The sequence below is a fragment of the Lingula anatina genome, chromosome 1, assembly GCF_051362555.1.
Source record: "Lingula anatina isolate TDL-2025a chromosome 1, LinAna3.0, whole genome shotgun sequence".
NCBI lineage: Eukaryota > Metazoa > Brachiopoda > Lingulata > Lingulida > Lingulidae > Lingula > Lingula anatina.
In genome coordinates this window covers 7,343,818-7,366,201 of record NC_141767.1, presented here as the reverse complement: position 1 = coordinate 7,366,201, position 22,384 = coordinate 7,343,818, and the positions used below count along the sequence as shown (strand labels likewise).

Sequence of the window (22,384 nt, the reverse complement as noted above, 5' to 3'; positions counted from 1 at the left end):
CATTGGAAGTCAATCATGCCAGATTTGTGTACTGCAAGGAGAGGGATTCATTGTTCACTGTAGTGTGTATAGAAAATACATGCAGTCTGAGGTCATTTTGAACTTTACAATTTTATACTAGATCTTTAAATATCACAGCCAGTGCCTGGTTTAATACCACTTTTTTAAAATATTAATTCGCTGAAATTTTACCTATCTGACCCCAGTATGAAAATATCCACATCATATCAGTGGGATTAATAAAAGCTGATTAGCTGGCAGTCTGCCAGTGCTTAGACCATAACACTGACGAGAAATCAATTCTCAGAAGAGAAAGTAGTTTGTAATATGTCTGGTGCTCCTCAGCCACACGTGACTCTGGGATGTAAGCAACAAGATTTATCCCATTAAGGCAACTGGACAGAATGATCTTAAAACATCTTCATTGAAAATGATGCTACCATGAGTCATATGTATGTTTATATTTTCAAGAATTTTGCACTTTATCATTTAACCCTCTGGGTAATGAAAAAAAAAAAGACTAATGAATTAATCATATTAATAAAACATATTCTATTAACTAAAGATTATACACTGATGACCCCTCCCTCCCTAGGTTCATAACACTGTCATTAATTACAATCTGTTTCCTGCCTTCATTGATGTACAGCGCATATATTGCTGATGCAATACGGAGTCACATGACCTCAATGTTTTGATCGTATTGAACTAGGTTGTGTTGATAAACAAAGCTGGTTAAAGCCAGTGTATGAATCACGGTGGCTGCTTTACTTGCATACTTCTAACAGATGTTCTTGCATATATTAGATAATTATGAACCAGCCTCCAGACACCAACTTATTTCATGCATTATATATAAATATATCATTTCATATAGTCTATCATATCTAGAACCATATTAACGGCAAATTAGTCTGGAGTGCTTTGTCACTCAACTGAGTAAATCAAACATATGGACATTTTGGATGTGTTTATTCTGTCTGTTTTTCTTTCAACCATTTCAATACAACCCAATTAGCATTAAAATAGTCAAGTACTGGTACTTTAGGACCACACAGTTACTCTTACGGTCAAATAGCCAGATGGAATTTGTCAATTCAAGCCATATAGTCAATGAATAAACATAAAGGAAATTATACAATGCAAGATGACATATAAATATTTGAAAAAGACCATATTGTCTCAAAGATGTAGAAAGAATGTGTAATAGTAATTTCAATTTTGCAATCAATGGGACAAAACTGTAGCCCAACCCTAAACATTAAATAGGTGTAAGTCATGAATGGAAGGCGGAAACAACACAGCCAAAAGGTGAGAGATAATAGGCCCATATCAATCTAGCTGATCTCAGTAGGTCAGACGGTGTAAGGAGACTTCAAAGACTGTCTGGATAGCCCCTTGCGTGTATGCCTCAGATTAGGTTTGTTGTGCTCCTGTGTGCTACAATAGGTGTTCTTGTAAATTTGCTCCATTTGTTGACAGACAAAACATAACAACCAGGGAGAGGTCCAAAAGATTAATTTGACAATATATGAATGCGACATCAACAAGAGGCAGAAATTCTTCCTTATCAAATGCATAAGCTTCAGCCAAATTAAAAAACAGTCATTTCAGTATGGTATTCATGTGGCAATAGAACATAAAATTATTACAAGAAGGGTGCATTTCAGGTTGCATCCACCCATTCAAATGGTTATCAAAATGTAAACTAATTTGGACCTCTTACAATCACTTCACATTGAGATAACGATTATACTTAAAACCCTAAGCAATCGCTCATATCAATAAAATACTATCCGTTTACTCTAGCTACAGTAGCCCTCTTGTGATAGCGAAGACAAGTTTTACAGACAATTTACACATACGACCAAAAACATTAAACCATGAGGAAAAATCCAGTCCATTTTATCACCCCTAGACTCAAATTGGATAAATCAAACTTAGCATTGAGGAATGGGGGAAGCTAATCTATGTTAACTAATTGCTTCACAAACAAACAAACAAACAAATAATAATAATAATTAATTTAAAAAAAAAGCCAAAATCTGTAAAAAATTGCCAGTGTTTTTTGCAATGCAGTAAACTGTTTTAGTGTATGTAATTCTTGGTTGTGTGATAACAATGTCAAGTTATAATCAAAGGTACGTATATCTTTTTTCCTTCTTTTTTCTATACTGATATATGTAACCTTTAAAATGGTTTCAGTCTGTAGAAATATTCAGCTGCTGCTGTCACATAACAAAAACGTCTTCAAATACCTGCCCAGCCCACACATGTGGAATGAGACTTAAGCACAACGTTTATATAAACAACATACAAACCCAACCAGTATTTGCTTTTTACCTATCCTTAATTTGATAAAAGATCTCCAATTCTAGTTCAACATGAATATACTTTTCAATATTTTACCAATGTCATCATAGGTAAGTATCTATAAAGGGAATAATGAGGATATACTGCAGAAAAGTACACAATTTCATAACTTACCACTGAAATCAAATTACATCTAACAGCCTCAGATGTTCAAATGAATCGTTCCATTTCAAAGACATTTTCATAAAATGTGATTGTAAAAATCTTCTTTTAAGCATGATTACAAAGTTATAGTTTTAAAATTTACTATACTCGTTGATTTCTACCAAGAAATATTCACGTGTAGATCGCTCTTCATAGATATATAAAAGTCTGTCAGCAAAAACATAGCGTCATACATGATGTAGTACGAAACGTTTAAAAATCAATAATCACCAATTAGCCTATGGTTCCGACATGTTTAGGACAAGTTTCCATTGGAATATATAAGAAATGTGGAAGTATATCTTTGTTGAAAAACTTGATCAACATGTAAAATCGAGCGACCCTGCTTTGGGTGGGACCCATTTCCCCTCCCGCCACCAGCAAGGTAAAGCACATGGTCGTGGACTGCTTTGTTTATACTCAATATGCACTCGTTTTACCCCTCAATTGTGTCCACTCAACACGCTAATACACAAAATGACATCATGTCACCCAAGAAACTGATACTTTTTAGAAGTTATTTCGATAAAAATAAGTTAGTCAAATTATCTTCCTAGAATACTTGACGACATATGTGAAGCAGTACTTAAGAAAGGGAAAACACAGCGTAGTATCCAGCCATCGCCACGAAACGATCATGCCGCGCTGGGCTGATCAGTAAACATTAGCATTCATCAATGAAATTCAGAGACACTTACCAAGAGATTCGCACTGGAATCTTGCGCGGGTATTCGGTCTCCCATTCTGCCTGGGAAATGTGTTACAGTCCACCGTTTCTAATATATTTACAATATTTTCAGTATGTCTCAGATGTGTGTGAAAACTACGAGTCGCCCAATCGTAGCCTCGCTCTCAACTCATTCACGGACTGGTATGTAAAAAAATGGGATTCGCGCCAAAAATTATAACTGTACTTTATCAGAAATATGCAATATTTACCAGAAATTAATTAATTGGATGCACTAAAACTATACAAACAACATTTTTATTTCACCTTTATGATTTATATTATTAAAACTATGTGCAATAACAGAAATATTGATAACATTTTATCAGCTCAAGGGTATTAATTACGTTAACGTGGCAACTTTCCCTTTTACGGAGAGCGTACCATGTGGTTTTGTTTTGATTAATCGATCCAGGAATATTGCAATGATTTGCTCTACTTTTCACCGAAAATAACAGCCAAATGTGGTAGCAAATTTTGAAACAGAAAAAATAATGACACCGTATTGTATAAATTGCGTAAGTCCAAGATAAAAACAATATAGATCATACCAAGAGTCAGCGTACAGAACGTCTGTAACTCATTAGACTAATCGTTTCATCGAGTATATTTGTATAGCGTTAGATCTACATGCATGTCGGTGCAATTACCCCAGTATTATATAACCCGTGTATGCATTAGTTTTTTCAGCCCGATGATCAGTCAAACTATATCACTTGTCTGGAATTTTATCGATATTAAGGTGAAATCTGTCGATAGTGGAAATTAATCTAAAATCTAAAACAAAAACTAAAGTTTCTACCAATCCAAAAATTATGCACACTTTGCTATATACACGTGATGGCTCTGTAAATGTGCTGGCGTGTGTATATATGTGTCGCAGATAACAATTAGGATCAATTAGGTTTGAGCGTTATTTTTTTATATGTGTAATAATAATAACACAGTGGTAAATTGATGCATTTATGTTGAAAGCGATACATCGTTTACAAACTTGTTTGACAGGTGCTCTGCCTCTCAACGCCATGCATTCTTTTATAAACAGTTCGACCTGTGAGGATTTGTTACATATGCCAATTGATTATATCCGATTCCGATTAAATGAAAAATTTTATTTAAAAAATCAAACTCGCCTCGGTTACAAGCACTGGGTGTTTAAAGGAGCTTGGATTTTATAAAAATTGCTGCATTTAGAAAAGAAGTTATCATACTACCAAGATCGATCTATCTCAGCGGAGATTCTCACTACTTAAGGCGTAGTCAATGTAATCAACTTAACTGCATGGAAAGCCCCCCTCGCAAAGTAGCATGAACAGCGTCATGGACTACAATCTTTTCCCGACTTTACCCAAGTACTTTAAGATACGAGGGGGCGTGCCCGACAATTAAGTTGATTACATTGACTGCCCCTTAACAAGAATCCCCGCTGAGATAGATCGACCCTGCTAGTACGATAACTTCTATTCTAAACACACCCTATGCCGTCAAACGAACTCAAGGCTACGAGAGTTAAAATAAATTTCTTCATCAGCCAGTAGTGGGTGTGGGAAAAAGAACTATGATCGCGTGGAGCCCTTGTATTAGTTTGCAAGTCTGTGCGTATGTAGGCCCGTGATTGTCTTTAGTCAGTGGGATAAGGAAACAAACGTTTACCAACACCAATGTTTTTAGGATGCACACTTTCTTTCACCAATAAGTTACTTGAAGACTTCACATTGTAGTGATAAATTAAGATGTACGTTACTTTTTAGTATGCGGTCCTTGCGCAATTTTAAATGAATCGTCTTTCAATCTATGGAGCAATGTCCACTTCATTTAGCTGGTTCTTCTTCTCAGCAGTGTTTCAGGTACACAGTCTGAGCATTTTTATACCGTAATTCTATACGGAGAGAAAATAAAATGTAAGAATGCAAAAGTGTCCACGTCAATTGCACGGGTTAGTTTGATGATACAACCAAGCACGTCTTATTGATGACATCTCAAAGAAAATTGAATAGAAAGGCATCTGGCTATTTATCAAATGCCCAAGGTCCTTCACGAGTTAAAGCTAGGTCAACAGTGTGGTTTTTCTTACTCATGTTTTCGAAAAATAGTGGTAAGTGTTATATAAGAAAATGATGGCAGATCTTCTTTCTTCTTATGCTCAAAATGTGCATCGACGTGGGTGCTACCATCAATGAAAGAAAAAAGTTTAAAAGGAATGTTGTTTACTTCCCTTTGGACACGTATTTTAGATAACCTTGATGTCAATTATCATTTTCTTGTTTTACGACAATCGTTGATCTAAAAAGAAATAGATATTGTCACGAAGCCTGTCCATATCTACCACTAACATTTAGAAAGAGATGAATGAGTATGTCTGCAGAATCCTTTGATATTCATTTCAATTGTCTGTATGTGGGACGTGAAGAAGTAAACAGGTCGACCGAATTTTTGATGTCTGTTCTTCGTTCATGTATTCTCTCTCTTTCTTTGTTTATACTATACAAAACAAAAATCCTGTTATTGGGAGGGGGAGGGCATTTCTGAGTTTTGAGAGGGTATGTAAGAGCAAACACGTTTAAGGGCGTGAGATCGTTGGGAAAGCCCCTAAATCAAGAGTAAACCTCAATAATGACAGAAGTTCTGTTTGCTGGACGTCTTTTGGGATAGAATTTCGTCTCGTCTCTGTCTGTTTTTGATCATGCTTTCACAACGCTTTCCGTGAGCAAGACACAAAGAAGCTCACTTGAAAATGGGCCTTTAATTGAAATATGTTTAAAAATTACAAATATAATTATCTATACCCGAAGACGAATAAAAATCTATTTGCAAAGACGCATTAACGTTTTTATGACTATTTCTGAGTTTGTGTACTTTACATTCCAAAGCGTTCTCGTTCGAGCTCTGATAATTTTGTCTGAATGACCACGAAATAGGGACCATTCCCAGACCCTATCGTACTAATTGTGGATCAATCTATCTCCAAGGGGATTCTCGCTAAAGTCCAATCAACTTAAGCGGCTTATAGATTCTGTCGCGCCTACTGAAGCTGCTAGGGGTAATTATTTATTGTTTAGCAGCTTCAGTAGGCGTACCAGACATCTTTAAGCCTCTTAAGCTAAAAACAATTTTGCGCGACACCCTTTGGAGATGGATCGATCCTGTTTGATCGATCTAGGTATGGGAACCCAGTCATAGTTTTAATATGTAAATTTCTTTGACGTCATCACGGTATCAAATGAGCTGTTGCACCACCCAATATGTAACGTCGAGTGGCATCGTGGACCATTCAGGTGTATGTCATAGTGTCACGTTTGGATTTGTTAATTCTTTAAAGGGTGGCGAAACGGGTGTCAATGTGTCTTTGATGAATTTTCGACTTCAATAGATGTAACATAAAGAGGTTCAGAACCGAGCTACTTAAAGCTGCAGTGACGCACAGATTTGTCCAAAGGGTGCAGTTAGGTCTCAAATATGACGTCAACTTCTATACATTTATCTTTTTAGTGCCACATGGGGCTGCACTTTTGAATACTTCCCAATAAAAAAATGAACAATTGGAAATCTTTTAGTTTATTTTATCATCGCTTCGGACCGTACATAAAGGCCCTATTTATACCGATTTTGAAAAACACGCCAGTAAAATAAGGAGAGACCACGTGTTGTTGGAACAGTTTTACCAAATTAAATGAGATATTTTAATCAATGCATTATAAGAGCAACCGTTTCATGAAAATCTGTCCACAAGTCATCATGCTTTTTAAACAGGTAACCCTATCCGGATATCCTTATTATCAGAATGGTGTACATTTGTGGGTTTCAACACAATGCTCCGGTTCTCAGCAAACACATTCAAATACTGTGACGTCAAACGGTGGTCACATGACCTCCACTTCCTACACTATATTTCAAAATGGCGGCCCAAGAAGTGGCACCTAGACCGAATGCAGAAATAGTCAGGGGCCAAATCTTCGAAGTTGGACCACGCTACTCAAACTTGCAATATATCGGAGAAGGTGCTTATGGAATGGTTGTGTAAGTGTATATTTAAGATCAAGTATGCATGGTCAATTTGAATGGGAATTGGGTGACATGGCGAAGCTCGGATTTACACTTGTCCTCATTTCTGTCTCTGCGTCAGTGCATGCTGTATTTGTTGATTGTTTATATTTCACAGAATATAAGTTGTCAGTCAACAACAGACTAGTTTCATTTTTAACCAAGTGTTGTCAAAAATCGATGTCCATGGGCATGACATGTCTAGTTTAACTAAGTGTGATGAATCATATGATGCTAATAGACTAAACCATGTAATTATTATCTACATCATCCTGATGTCATGAAATTTAAAATAACTGAATGGTTAGGTTTACTTCTTTGGTTCTTAGTTGCCAGTAATTTGGAGCTTTGAACAGTGATGTATGGGTACTGACATTCATAGTTATATACCTGATGTGAATACAACACAATGTGCATTCATTAATCATTCATTGTATGCACTTCAATCATGGGCTTATTATTGGACCTTTTATTAATTTGTATACTCTTGTAGTGACATCCAATTCAGGACTTCTGAATTTCAGTCATTCCATGCCAGTTTCAACTACCTTGAGAAGGCTAAGTGTGATGGCATTTAGTTATGATAGTATTACATACTAGTATTACAAGTGGTTTAACCTCTAGTCATTTCATAACAGGATGAAACTGAATAAAAAAGGCTTGTGTAATAAAGTTAACATTTGTAGCTGTTCAAGGTATTGATTTTTTTTTTTTTTGAAAATAGAACTTACTTAGTAGATATCTGCATGCAGTAATATAATTTTAATATTTGATTAGCCAGTATTTTTAGTTACAGAAAAGGGTTGTGATTTTCGTTTTAAAGAAATGACATCCATTTATCAGATGCAGTTTGTAACAAAGGGTCACTGTATTGGAAATGAATTTCACCATTATCAATAAATATAAATTCATGCTCATTGAGAACTTTCAGGGAATGACTGTTATTTCATTGGGTGGGTGTTACAACTTTATGTGAGCTGGAGGTTCTGTCACTAGACTGAATGTACCAGTATTGTGATAGCAGTGTGTCATATGCAGGGTGATGTCTGCCCTTATCTTGGTTTAGGGTGCTATCATTCTTTCTGATCTAGATTGCTTTATTGAAGCCTTTTGAAACCAATCATTGGTCTGATTTAGAACCAAAACCAAGTTCCAGTGGATGTTGTCACTGGTGGCCCTCAAATGTTCCACAGTCAGGGAGGGTGTGCATTTACTAGTAGGGCACTTAAGCTCCTGTAGCCAACTTTGCAGGTGTCTGTTTATTTTTCTGACATAGTCTGCTAGATTTACATTATATTGAATGTGGTACACGTCCCATTCGGATCCATCTTCTGTACCTTATCTTTGGGTGCCACCAGCTGTTTTTCACTTTATTGGGCTTAGTATCTTGAAACAATTGCTATTTGTGACCATTCACAAAAATTACTATCAGTTGCTTCATGTGATTTCTACCCCCTATTTTCTCAAGCCTTCATAACCAAACTCAGTATTGGTTTGAAAGTATACTTGACTCTGAACCCTTGAAAATTATGATGGGTTCTGAGATCCCTTAACAAATGGCACGGACTCCTATTTTTTAACTGAAGTCATTGATACCCTTCTCCATTGGGTCTGCTTATCAATCAAGATAGTCCAGTTCTGAATGTTTTTTTTTTTTTTAATTCACCTTGTTGGTGACCAGACCAATTGTCACAGGTTAACCCCATTTATTGCAAATAAAGTAAGGTAGAATTTCCACCTAGAAACACATTTTATGTTGCAAGTGAATAGATGACCAGATTGATTTAGATATTAATGTTTTTATAGTAGATGTTATACCAGTTAGTGTATGCCTTGTCCCTATATAATTAGTTGAATTATTTTCTCCCATTTGCCAGTTATTACAAACCTGGAAATAAAATATACTTGCTTTTGCCTGCAAAATTCTTGCCATAGATTTTTTTTCCAGGAATTAAAATAAATTTGAGTCATATCTGTACAGAATGTGCATTTTGATTATTAGCAAGAGATAGAGTTACTTTGTTCAAGTTCTTTAATATATCTGTCCACCAGAGATTTTGAATTTTTTTCATTCAGCATTTATAAATGTCAAGCAGTATTTAAAAATGAGTTCTTCAATTCCAAATTCACTCAGTTCTGTGGTTGTGAATTTGGTTAAATTAGCACTGTGAATACAGTGTTGAATATTGTGGATATTGAATCAGATAATCAAAGGTACCTGTGAAAAAGAAAAAAGTTATTTAATACATTACTAGTATTTTTTTACTCAGCTATTGTAATTTACCAAATTGGCTGACTTCTTTTGACTTTCTCTGTGAACATTTGTGCCTGTATTTACTATTTAAGGTGAAAATTTTATTTTTAACTGGACTCTTATTTGTTTATGATGATTATTTTTGGTGTTTAAGTTAGCAATAAATGTTGTTTCAGATCTGCCCAGGATAACAGTACAAGTGCAAAGACAAAAGTAGCTATTAAGAAGATCTCACCATTTGAACACCAAACCTACTGCCAGAGAACACTAAGAGAGATTAAAATCCTCACAAGGTTTAAGCATGAAAATGTAAGTATAATACTATAAATGACAGCAAATGTATTTATAGATAATTGATTCTGCAAATTACGGACACCTGTAGGCAGGAGCATTACGAGGATGAATGTAAGTGGCCTAAATGTAATTCTTCTTGTTTCACACATGTGTCCTTTCACTTGGAAAACATTTGACTGTGTTATAAACTTTGGCATAAATGCTTTAAAATGATTGATTTTAGATCACAAAAAGGGATTTTTTTTTCATGACATGATTAAAGTACTACTTATTTGAATCTGATTATACATGTTCTAAATTATTGAATTCTTTTTTTTTTTGGGGTCCTAAAATGTCTGTTTCATACTCTCAAACTGGTCTGTATTGGTGTTAAAAGAGTTGCAGCTAGAATGACATTTACCCACTGTTATGAATTTTCCATTAGAGAGGTATATAAATGATTGTGATCTATTCAACGTAAGTGTTAGCATGTAGTCTCCACATTAGTTTAATATTCCAGTAGAAATTGCATTTCCGTGTACATACATTATTGTCAATATTGAGTTAAAATTTGTTCAACAGTGCAGTTAGGTTGATTTTTGTTATGTTTTTTGTTTTGTTTTGTTTTGTCAAGGTTAGGGCTTGAATAGCACACCAGATAGAGGTTCAGTTTTATTTGAAGTTAAGAGGAATGATATCTGAACATTCCAAACCTGATTTTGACTTATATTTGATAACATGTACATTGCTTGGCCAGTTGTTTTCAAAATGATATTAACACTATTCGTGTAAACTCCGTCTAAGGTATTTTGCATTTCTTTAACACTGGTGGTTAAGAAGTTACAGGAATTTGACAACCAAATTTTGCATTTTGCTTTTGCATCCACCTGTCAAAAAATTATTTAAAAAAAAAAAAAGATAAAATTGTGAATATTGTTACTCTTGAATGTGGATAAGGAATGATATGTGAGAGCTCAGATTTGAGCCAAAAAGGAAAATTGGTATGTATTTAAAAGTGCTATATCTTTAAATGTTTCACAACCAAAATATTGTAAAGTTCTGCATTAATATTTGGTAATTTTTGCAACCACTGCACATTTGTGGTCCTACTGAACTGTCCTGATTTTGGGGTCATTAGTGCATATTTAAAAGTGAGTACTATTTAGTCATGCCCCACTCGGCTAAAAGCCTTTACATTTAAGGAATATATTTATCCCTCAAATCTTTCTTGTCATGCAAGTATGTTTAGAACTAAAAATGAATGGTATAATAATGTGTCACATTTTAAGACATCCACCCATTTGGTGGTGTGTGCTTGAGGGGCACCTGCCTCCTCTTTGAGCCTCGATCCTAGTTTCCTTTAGTGCACATCAAATATATATCTGCATTGTGCTTATTGTTTTTGCAATGAAAAGGCTAAACTGTAAGGGAAAATGGTGGTAAATTGAAGAAACCCGAAAAGAAAACTGCAACAGGATGGTTGAAGAGAGTTCTGTTACAGAAGCTAGTTTATTGGTGCTTTGGGATCCATTAGTCAGAAATTATGTGTTATGTTGAAGTGGTGTCTCTCCTATGCTCCGTATTTACTCTGATGGTAAAAGCATATATTTGAAATAAATCTCCTCCACAGATCAATAACCAGATATGTGCTGTAGCTACAGTGTTTAGACTTTGTCTCAGGTTGTGTTCCTGTTGTTCAACCCAGGGATATTGGAATTACAGAAGAGATGTTTAAATATTTTAGTAACATGTCAACTGTTTAAATACCATGAAGTCTTACAACATATTAAAATGAAAGTGCAGATAGACTACTGGATTGACCTGAGGTGACCTTAAAATGTCTCTGAAGATCTTATCACTTGCTGATATCCATTTGAAATTCAATTTCTAGACAGGAGATTTGTTCCCCTGTGTTCTGCAAATACAACCCCTGGCTAAGAGCTTCATTTTTAGCTACCACAGGATTCTATATCTGGGAAAGTATTCTGCATATATATCAGTGATCACTTATGTGGACAAGATCTATTATATGTTCAGATAATTAAAAATACTATTTATTTTGTTGTATATGATGTGTTGCTATTTTAAAATCCATACATTTGTAATGATTAGTTTGTATTTGCAAATTTATCTTATATTATTTAACTTTTAAATTTAAACATACTTGGAGTGCAAATATTTCAAATTCATTCCATTATCTGCTGGCTTAAAATGACTTTTGGTATGATCTTTGATATATACTGGTGTTCTCTTTGAATCAAGGGCAATTGCACTTTTTGTGTAAATTTATGGAAAATTGGAATGCAGATAATTTGTTACTATCAAATTTTGTTTGAAAAAAATTGTGAGGGGAGGGGCATAGTATGATGACAAAGTATTGTTTCCATAATTACTATTATCATGTAAAATTTCAATTTTGAGCCTAATCCCGTCTTTCATCTGGCAAACATAATAAAGCAAATTGCCTTTCTTCCACAAGCCTTTGATTCTGACCTTAATGCACAGCTTATGGTATCCTGATTCATCTTCATATAACACTTTCCTAGTATGAGCCAGCACAGACTGGATTATTGATCCATAAACTACTGACATTACTGCACGGCTGGTCATTTAAAAACAAACATGCACTCACTTGTAAGTAACAACATGCAAAAAAAAAAAAAAAAAAAAAAAATTGTTGGTTTCTTTATTTATTAATCAGGGGTATAGTTGGAATAATTTCAGTTGATTTATCAAATTTTAAAGGAAAGCTTAGGCACTTAAATTTAAACAAGTGTTTCTTTTTTAAAAGTTTATTATATTTCAGTTAATTTACTATTTAGACTTAGGTTTTTTTTTTAGCAAAACATTTTTATAGAATTGTTTCACTATTAATATTGCATACACAACATCAGACACAATTTTATTTTAATTGATGAATTTAATAATAGTGACTGTTTCAATCTGTGTAGGAGACTATACAATTTATTGGATGACTGTGCCTCTTTAAGAATCAGTTGAGATAACACCTTAGTATTGCCTATTGGGGTGATGATAGGCAGTGGATAATTCTGGTACATAGATTTTGCTTGAAGTGTAATCAATATCCAGTTTGGTATAATCTTAGTATAATGATCTACGATAGCTCTAACAGACTGCCAACAGCTATATAATCAACTGAGCCATAGTCAAATGTAGCCATTGAGTGCATTCAGAGCAGATGATCTGAGGACTAACTGATCTGACGAATAAATATGGCTGACCCCACTAAAAAGCAAGTGCCCTAATCCCTGATGGTCTCCCTAGGCCTGCTTCCACACATACCATTAATTGTTAGGGCGATGCAGTGATGGAGGTGGCCATGGGGAGGCCAGCAGGGAACTAATTGGCTCTGCTTTTAAGTGAGTCAGCCATATTTAGTCTGCAGATCAGTTAGTCCACAGATCATCTTGTTCTAAATGACCTCTTTCTTTCTTAGACTAGTAACATGTATTTGATACACACATATACACATACATGGTAAATAATCACTTAATTTGAATGGAATTAATTCATTGAATTCCTAAAAAATTTTATTAGAATACAGGAAGAATTTTTTTCAAGTATTCTGAAAGTTGAAATGATTTCTTGTTAGTAGAAATAAAATGTTGATTTACTAGTAGGGTGTGAATTGATGTAGAAATTAAAATCCCTTTTAAAACAGGTATATTGTTTGGATTAAAAGGACTTTTGTTCTTGCATTTCTTGACACATTTGGAGCTGTTTTCACGAATGAATATTCCTTTTGGCAAATGTGGACTTACATTTTACAATGAAAATTAGCATGTCCTGGAAAATTGATTATTTTAGCAAAAAATGTCATTTAATATTATGGTATATCTGTAAGCCATCGTGTTTATCAGATAACTAAATGCTTCTTTTATCATTTAATTCATTGGCATTAATAGGAAGAACCTATCTCTGACAGTTAGAGAATTGCTTTTATTGTATTGCTTTATATTCAGAAACGACAAAAACATTTACTCAGTTATTTGAAGTTGATTTTTTTTCTTATTTCAGATCATTAATATAAGTGACATCATAAGAGCACCAACAAAAGAAGACATGAAAGATGTGTATCCTTTGCTTATCGAAAATCTTCAATATAAACTTATGGGCTTTGAACGTAATGGACAACAACCATAAAAAGAAAAAAAGATAATTGATCATATACTTCTATTCTACAGCAGGATGTTCTGTACATGATTTTATACACTTTCCCATAATATCCAAAAAAAATTATTGCTAAAATAATACAATCTGAGAAAATGTTCAGCTTTTGTGAATGAATGAATTTCATGTTTTAGGAATATAAATAAATCAAATTCTTGAACTTCGTGGTAAACCCACATTGCGGTCTCACCCCAAGACATTTCACTAGGCTATGACCTGGATGGACTGGTCATCTCATGTGGCTTAGAATAGTCTTCCAGAGCCTTGTCACAGATATGGGAGAGGTTAAACCTGAGAACTCCTTTCTTGTTGAGTGTAGGACTTCCACCTACTTCCAAATAGCTTCCTTGATGCTCCAGTCTGTCCAAGTCATAACATACAGAGATGAATTGAAACTGCAACATCAGCTGGTTGTTTCACTTTTACCACAAGAGTTCAAGAATTTAATTTCTGTATAAATTCCTTATATTAATTCATGAATTTGTACACTTTTTAATTCCATTTTTCTTTAACTCCTTCCACAGCTATATTGTGCAGTGTTTGATGGAAACAGATATGTACAAATTGTTAAAAACACAGAAACTAAGTAATGATCATGTCTGTTACTTCCTGTACCAGATCTTAAGGGGTCTCAAATACATTCATTCAGCAAATGTGTTGCACAGGGATTTAAAACCAAGCAATCTGCTGCTTAATACTACTTGTGACTTAAAGGTAAGAATAAAATGGTAGCTTAAGGCTATCTGTATCGATCTTTAAAGAGTTATTAACAGAACCTCTCTGAAGATGTTTCGCCCTTCTTCTTCCCTTGTTTTTTTTTGCACTTCTTTATTTCTTTAAATGTTTTTGCAAATTTATCAGTCTTTTTTGTTTGTGTGAAATTAATAATTCTTATTTACAAGATTTACATCAATGATTTTATTTTACTTGACGTTTTTAAGGATTGGCTAATATGATGATATAAGTTATAATTTACATAGTTAAACACAAGTCTGTATGCAATTTATAATTTATTTGTTCTGTTTTTCAGATCTGTGATTTTGGTTTAGCTAGAGTTGCTGATCCTGAGCACGATCACACAGGTTTCCTCACAGAATATGTTGCCACACGCTGGTACAGAGCACCAGAAATAATGCTCAATTCCAAGGGCTACACAAAATCAAGTATGCATAAACCAAGATATTTTAGTGTATCAGTTTGGTGAAATCTGACACGTTAATGATAATGACATTGGTCTACATATGCTGAAATTGATAAAATTTTATGAGAAATGCATCATTCTGAAAGTATATGAATAGATATTATAAGTGAAGTCTTGTTCCTAGTCTAAATATGTAATATAAGGTCCTCTTGTTGATAGTAGCCAAATAAGCATTATTTAGGACTGGCATTAATGCTTTGTATGTAATGTTTGTTGTTGAATTTGATAAGGTTTCAAATTTTATTCCGATGCACTGCAGTTGCTGTTATTCACAAATCTGCTTTTGATTTAAAAGGTTTAGAATAAAGCAGTGTGCACCACCAATATTTTGCCTTTCAGAAGTCTTTTACTTTATTTCAGTTGATGTTTGGTCAGTGGGATGTATTCTGGCTGAGATGCTTTCCAACAGACCTATCTTTCCAGGGAAGCACTGTATCCTTACTACTCGTAAACTGAAAGTTACTTGCTATAAGTTGATTCTCATCTATATCTGAAAGTTTATTCAGATGAAGAATGAAATTGAAGCACACCCTAGACACTCACGTATGCTATGCACTCTATATCCCATAGACTTAATGAAGAAACTGAACAGAATTTCACCATTGTCATGTGACATTATTTATTTAAAAACTACAACTGGATGGATGAAAACATAGTCTTTTACATTAAAAAGTATAATGACGATTTTTTCATATGGTTAAAGCATACTGATGTGCATATATATTTAAGGTAGGGGAACTCTTGTAACAATTGTTATAGCATGATGAAATAAAAGGGAAGAGGAGACAAGTGATCAGTTTGAACTTTAAACTTTGTGTATAACAAAATTCCTTAACTATGTAGATCTGGATCAGCTGAACCACATTCTAGGTGTGTTGGGGTCACCAGGCCAGGAAGATCTGAATTGCATTATAAATGACAAGGTGGGTAAAGTTAAGACAGCATATATATTGTATGCATTGCTTGCAGAACACAATTCGATTAAAGTGTTAGACCTGGGAAGGGTAATATTTGTGAAATAATTGCTTAATCTGCTATTCTACACAACATAAAAAAAAGTTGCAAATCGTTATAATCATGGTGTGGTTGGTCTTAATATGTAATATCCCTTGCAGAACTATTCTGTCAAGATTTATGGTTAAATGAGCTATTTTCATGAGAAGTACAAATGTGAACAAGTATCAACTGCAGAAGCTGCCCTGCTTGCATGCGGACTGCAGTGTATTGATCTACATGCAAGCATTGAGATGTTGCCAGGAACATGTCAACTACTGATCAGGGTTTCTTGATGAAGCTAGAGGAATCGAAAACAAGCCAGAAATGTTGATAATGTGATGTACTCCTTGTTCCCCTTATGTGCCACGGATCAAAAGTACTAAAGAGTAATATGAAGGGTTCTCCATTGTGGCTTTGAAATGAAACCTAAATTATTTTATCCAGATTAGTTCTAGGAAATTGCTGAATAGGCAAGCTCAACAGAAAGCGAGAGATTGAAGAACTTTACTTATTGTCATAAAAAAACATGCAAGCAAGTAGACATGAACACACTCATACACAAAGTATTTGTAAGCATATGCACAGCAGTGCAGGGGATATTGAATTTTTTTTTTAACTAAGGCAGCAGTTCATGTTTTCCAAAATATCATTTTTGCCATATATCTTTAAAATTTTTCACTTACTAAAAAATTAATCCAGTTCAGTAATTTGATTAGGAAAAGCCAACTGCATGGAAGAGTAAAAGGTTCCTTTTCCTCAGGGAACTACATATTGATTTTGAAATATGTGAGGTTATTTTGCGTCATTAGCAATATAAGGCACCTTGTGGCACAAAGAACCTTGAGCCCCTGGTGTAGTTGGCCGTCAGTGATGCAGTTGGATAGCATATGTCAGACACATGGGAAGTGTTTTTAAGATAAAGTCTTTGATTGGCTTTGACAAGGTGCCTTGATCTGTGTTAACAGCAGGTTTCATTTGAATGTGACTGCAGATCAATTGTACTGGAAGCTAATCTAGTGGCAAAAAAAAAAGAAAGAATAAAGCAAAATGGCATGGTTTATGGTGTTGAAAGATTCTCATTTAATAGTAGCAAAAAGAAATGCTGTTATGATTTTGGTATTGAGAAACTTATTTTAAATATGTCATTGGCTCTCAACCAATTTCTTGGAATATTATTTCTGATAATTGTAATGCAGACATTAGGAAACAAGAAACAATCCTTCTGCAATGATTTTACTATGCTTCCATGGTAACAAGATATTTCAGTGCAGTTTCTTTGATTGTGTGAGTTTACCTGCCATTTCTTTAGTCTGTTTTGTAGGTTTGCTTTTAGCATTTTTAAAACTAAAAGCATCATAGACCTACTTCTGGGAGAATTCAGTTTGATTGCACCCACCCATTTAATACTTAAGTTAAGCCTTCAGTGAACAACAGGTGGGCTGCTTTACTTGTTTTAACCAGCCTGACCCAGATCTTTAATTGCAATCTGTCTTTCAACTACCTGGAGTTAGTCCTAAGACAGTTTTGTTCAAACAGTGCTGAATGCAGCTCTAGTTGCCTCAGCCAAACCCTTTCATGCCAAAATTAATATAATTTCATTTTCAGTGGCATCATTTGCTGAATCGGTATTTTCAAGAAAATGTGTGTCCTCTAACAGGGCACTGTTGATGGTATGAATGCTCATTGGTCTGAAAAGATTGAAAAAATTGACAGTTTTGCAAAACAAAGTTGGGCTGAAGCTTGATTGTTCCTGTGGCTTATTGGACTAAAAGTGACTTGGGGTTCATTCCCATTGAAACTATCTAGGTAGACTGAGTTTCAATGGGAATGAGCCCTTGGGCATTGTTCCTATCCGAGATTGTCATTGAACTTCAGATTGGTGTATAGAACCAGGAGGTCCTTGGTCTGTGAATATGTACCCATTTGCAACTGAAGTCCTGATTTGTTCGTCTTTTCAGGCTCGTGGTTACTTGCAGTCACTCCCCTTCAAGCCAAAAGTCCCATGGAATAAGATGTATGCCAATGCTGATGCCAAAGGTATCTTAACTGTCTGTTTGACTAAGACTTTCATTTGCTGAAAATTTACATGAGCTGTTCAAAGTATCAGAATAGTTAAAGGAAAGAATAAAATGTCTAGATATATTAGATAAAAAAGAAAGATCAACTGCACACTCGTACATATAAGATAATGTAGTACATGCTAGTGAGAATTGGTATAATTTTATCATTCCGATTTTTTTTTTTTTTTTTTTTTTTTTGCAATACTAAACTACCGTTGGTAATGCCATGAGCAAAAAAACAATTTTCCTTTAGCACACTTTGATCTACTTTTTCCATTTTATCAATAATTGCTTTATTTTTCATTTCTTTTCAGCATTGGATTTACTGGAGAAAATGTTGACTTTTAACCCACACAAACGCATCACAGTGGAAGAGGCATTAGCCCATCCCTACCTAGAACAGTACTATGACCCTGCAGATGAGGTAAGTGTGGCAGTTGTGAAAGATTTTGACCATTGTTTGCACATTGACCATTGTTTGATGTTTTCCAACATGAATCAAACTCCACTAATTGTGTGGCACATTCTTTTAGCATAACTGGCTAAAAATATATCTGATGTTGATTGCACATATCCGTCTCTCTTGAAGGGGGGGGGGGGGTGTGAAATATATCTTAAGGTAAAAATTACTATTTCTTATTTATTTATTTATTTATTTATTTATTTTAAGGGAGGGGGGTATACTGAATCCTTTCAGGTTTTAGTAGGAGTTGGTTAGTTCTTTCCAAACAAAGTTTGAATAATTACTTTTTCTTTCTGAAGCCTGTAGCTGAGGAACCTTTTACATTCGAGATGGAGCTGGATGACTTGCCCAAAGAAAAGCTGAAGGAGCTGATTTTCCAGGAAACAATGGCACTGAAGGACCGTCAAGCCAGAGAGGCTGTTGCAGCTGGAGCCATGCAGATGAACGGTAAGCTTGGTTAGACAGCAGTGGGAAAGCCTAATCCAGCATTTAATAGAATTCAAAGGTCTTCTCAGTACAGAAAAAACAGATCACATAATCATGTAGATATATGAAGATAAAGGAAAGCTACTACATCTTATCGTGTCCTGTGTTGTGGTGTGACAATAGAAACTTATCAGAATATCTTCACAAAAAGATACATGATCTATAGCAGGAGACTGTTATGAGAATTTTTTGACATGATTACTGTTATCTTGAGCAGATGTTCACATGTGCTTACTAGCAACATGATCTACTTGTATATCATGTTTTTGACATGATTACTTTTATCTTGAGCAGATATTCATATTTGCTTACTAAACTATGATCTATTTGTGTGACAATTTTTTGACATGATTACTATAAACTTAAACAGATATTCATATGTGCTTACTAACATATTTTAAAGATTCTGTCCATCTTTCCTTCAGGTTGATTATATAAATGAAACAAACTTGGAATTCCATGAACACAGAAAGTTAGTGTGAAGAAGGATGAGAAAATATTTAAGCTGGGTGCTGTCCTGGAAAAAGAAGAAAAACGTGACTGTTCAAATATACAAGCTTCGCATATTTTTACTTTGTACAGTATATGTCTATGTTGTGCACATTTAAATGTATTCCAGTCTCCTGTTATATATTATTATTATCCAATTCCTAAAGTTGTGAAAAGGAGATGTCATTTTTTCCAGAGCCTTATTTTCTGTACCTAAGGAAGCATTTACCACTTAAAGAGTTTTATATAGCATATTGTATAGGTTTGCACAAATAATGTATCTACATTTTCTTTCACGTTCAGCTCACTTTGTAACTAAAAACATAAATGTTCATAGCATTCATATAGACAAAACAGTGAAAAAAAAAACTGATTTGGACGTATGATGCTGTAGTTGCTTGTACATGTATTAACATCAAAGTTTGGTCAGTGCCACTTCCGTCTCAAGCTCACTGAAATGGATATAAAGCAAATGTGCTAAAATATGTATCCCCGTTTGCGTAAGAACCTTGTGCTTTCACATGTCCATGTTGACCTCTTGGTTCAACTTCTTTGACAACTACATTGACTCTACAGCTGTACATGCTTCAATCTTTCATGGAAACTATGAAATATGTATTTAGAGGGATATAGACCTGAGATTGTGCTTGATGCTTAGGCACTCCTGTTTTATTAATTGGGAGATGTGTTTGAAGATTGGTTATGCTTTTTGTAAAAATGTTCAGCTAAAATGCACTGTTTAAAGAAGGAAGGTTTCTGATTTTTCTCTCCTATATTCTGTTAAATTTATGCATCATGTTATAATACAAATTAAGGACCTGCCACAGTGTTAGTAGAACTGGTATAAGTACTTTGATCAAGTAAGTCAAAATTGGTCACATATACTTGTAACACTGCCATTGGATATATTACTAAGGTCAAGGAGTGAGGGGGGCTTAGAAGTGAAAGAAGCAAAATATTTTTAATGTACAGACTCCGGTTGAATGTATAATGTATTTGATGTGGACTAGGATAGTGAAATAAGCCAAACTTGCATGCCATGATGTACATTATATGCGTGCAGAGAGAATTCTCGATATATATTACAGGCTAGTTTTCACTTTGTCCTACTCCTAATGCAGACAATAATATGCTTTATATCATTGACTATCCCACCTAGCTTTTCGTATCGATCTTGATTTTGACCCATACTCTTCAGGAGCCATGAGTATGGCAAACATTTTTATTGTATCACTGTTTTAATTTCCTTCCAAGCGGTCCTATATAGTCATGAGGTTGCTTTACACAAAATTTAAAAAAATTGGCCCTTTAAGGGTTTTCTGGAGTGACATTTTTTCAATGAATTAATAGCGTTTTAACAGACTGCTTTAGGGGGATGTCAAGTTCCTGTTTGGGCGTTGAAACTGGTTTAATTCTAACCAGTTGATTCATATTTATGGTTTTTAAGACTAAAGTTAAGGCAGTCCATGTTTGTCAAGATCAAGAAGTCAATTTCAATTTTTTTGATTATTGGCTTTCTGATGGTTACTACAGAAACTTAGAAAAAAATGCCAAATTATATTAAACTCAAAGTGTGGATGTCAGTTTTAAGGTTAAAATCAGCACAAAATCTGCACTTCAAAATTAGTCTTAAAAACATTCCACCCTGAATAAAGTCGAAAACAGTCCCCCCCCCTCCTTCCCATCTTAGATCTTCTTGTTTAGCAAGCTGTTAGGATGTAGATAGTTCTGCAAAGTCTTAAGAGATTTTGTATACTCATTTGTATAGCAGTGTGCAACTGAATGGACTGAGTCCAGTGTAAGTGTGGCATTTGTAGTTTTATATATGGGAAGAGGTATTTTACATCTAAGTAGATACATCTATGATGACAATAGAAAGTGTTGTTTTATATTAACAGCTGTCCTTTCTCTTAATTTTCAGTCTCTTTTGGAATTGTTTACTATTTTAAAGTGTAATATTCCAAACTTTTTCTGATATTTGTCATCTAGATCATGGTAAACCCATGTTCATGTTCACATTTCTTGTAGAAAATCATGTAATCAAAAATTTTAAAATTGAACTCAGTAAAAATTGGAGCACGATCCTTGATAGAAAAGTCTATTTTGTTACTGTCCTGTAGCTGGTCTAGTCTTGACATTGTAATTGCAAGTTGGGAGGCATCATATTGTCAATGTGAAGAATAAAGTCTGACCAAAAAATCATACATGGTGATTTTGAATTCTATTAGTTTCACTTATTAAATGATTTTCAGGTGCATCACATTTACTTGCAAAAGGGTTGCCAACTTGTGCAATGGATTTAAAACCAGTCAAAATAGTTCCATCTTTAGGCAGAGCCATTTAATTTGCTCTTATAAATCCATGTGGATACCATTTGGTTAAGTCGTGCATTTTAAATTATGTACACTGAATGACAAAAATAGAGGGGCAGACATTTTCAAATCCAACTTCAAGTGCACTAATGTGCAATGGATATGTCCCTTAGGGTTACCTGGTGACATCTAGTCTACACATTGCAACTGAGAACGACTGCCTTTGATTTTGAGGTTTTTAATCTCCTCTGTGGGGAAACCATCAAAGCTGCACTTGTGGGTGTTGCATAATATCCTTTCCCAGTCACCCTCATTTCAATAACTAACAAAACAAGGTCCGACACTAGAATCTAGTGACCAAGTGCCTCACATCT

General features: G+C 34.6%; 2 protein-coding genes across 3 annotated transcripts in view; one reads left to right on the top strand and one right to left on the bottom strand.

Moving 5' to 3' along the window:
* The window catches only part of LOC106170177 (sodium-dependent proline transporter), a 33,025-nt gene extending 29,623 nt beyond the window's left edge, over positions 1-3,402 (bottom strand). For both annotated transcript variants that reach the window (XM_013549940.2, XM_013549937.2), the window contains exon 1: positions 3,216-3,402. In XM_013549940.2, coding sequence (XP_013405394.1) covers positions 3,216-3,260 — 45 coding nt within the window. In that variant the 5' untranslated portion in view covers positions 3,261-3,402. The remainder of the gene's footprint in view (positions 1-3,215) is intronic.
* A 3,673-nt stretch (positions 3,403-7,075) lies between these two features.
* LOC106170183 (mitogen-activated protein kinase 1) lies at positions 7,076-21,900 on the top strand. The gene is made up of 11 exons (XM_013549953.2): positions 7,076-7,261; positions 9,716-9,848; positions 13,851-13,906; positions 14,528-14,717; positions 15,034-15,166; positions 15,565-15,636; positions 16,048-16,127; positions 18,159-18,237; positions 18,575-18,684; positions 19,023-19,170; positions 19,635-21,900. The coding sequence occupies exons 1-11, from the start codon at positions 7,140-7,142 to the stop codon at positions 19,637-19,639; spliced, it is 1,128 nt and encodes a 375-aa protein (XP_013405407.1). The 5' UTR covers positions 7,076-7,139; the 3' UTR covers positions 19,640-21,900.
* The last annotated feature ends 484 nt before the right edge of the window (positions 21,901-22,384 follow it).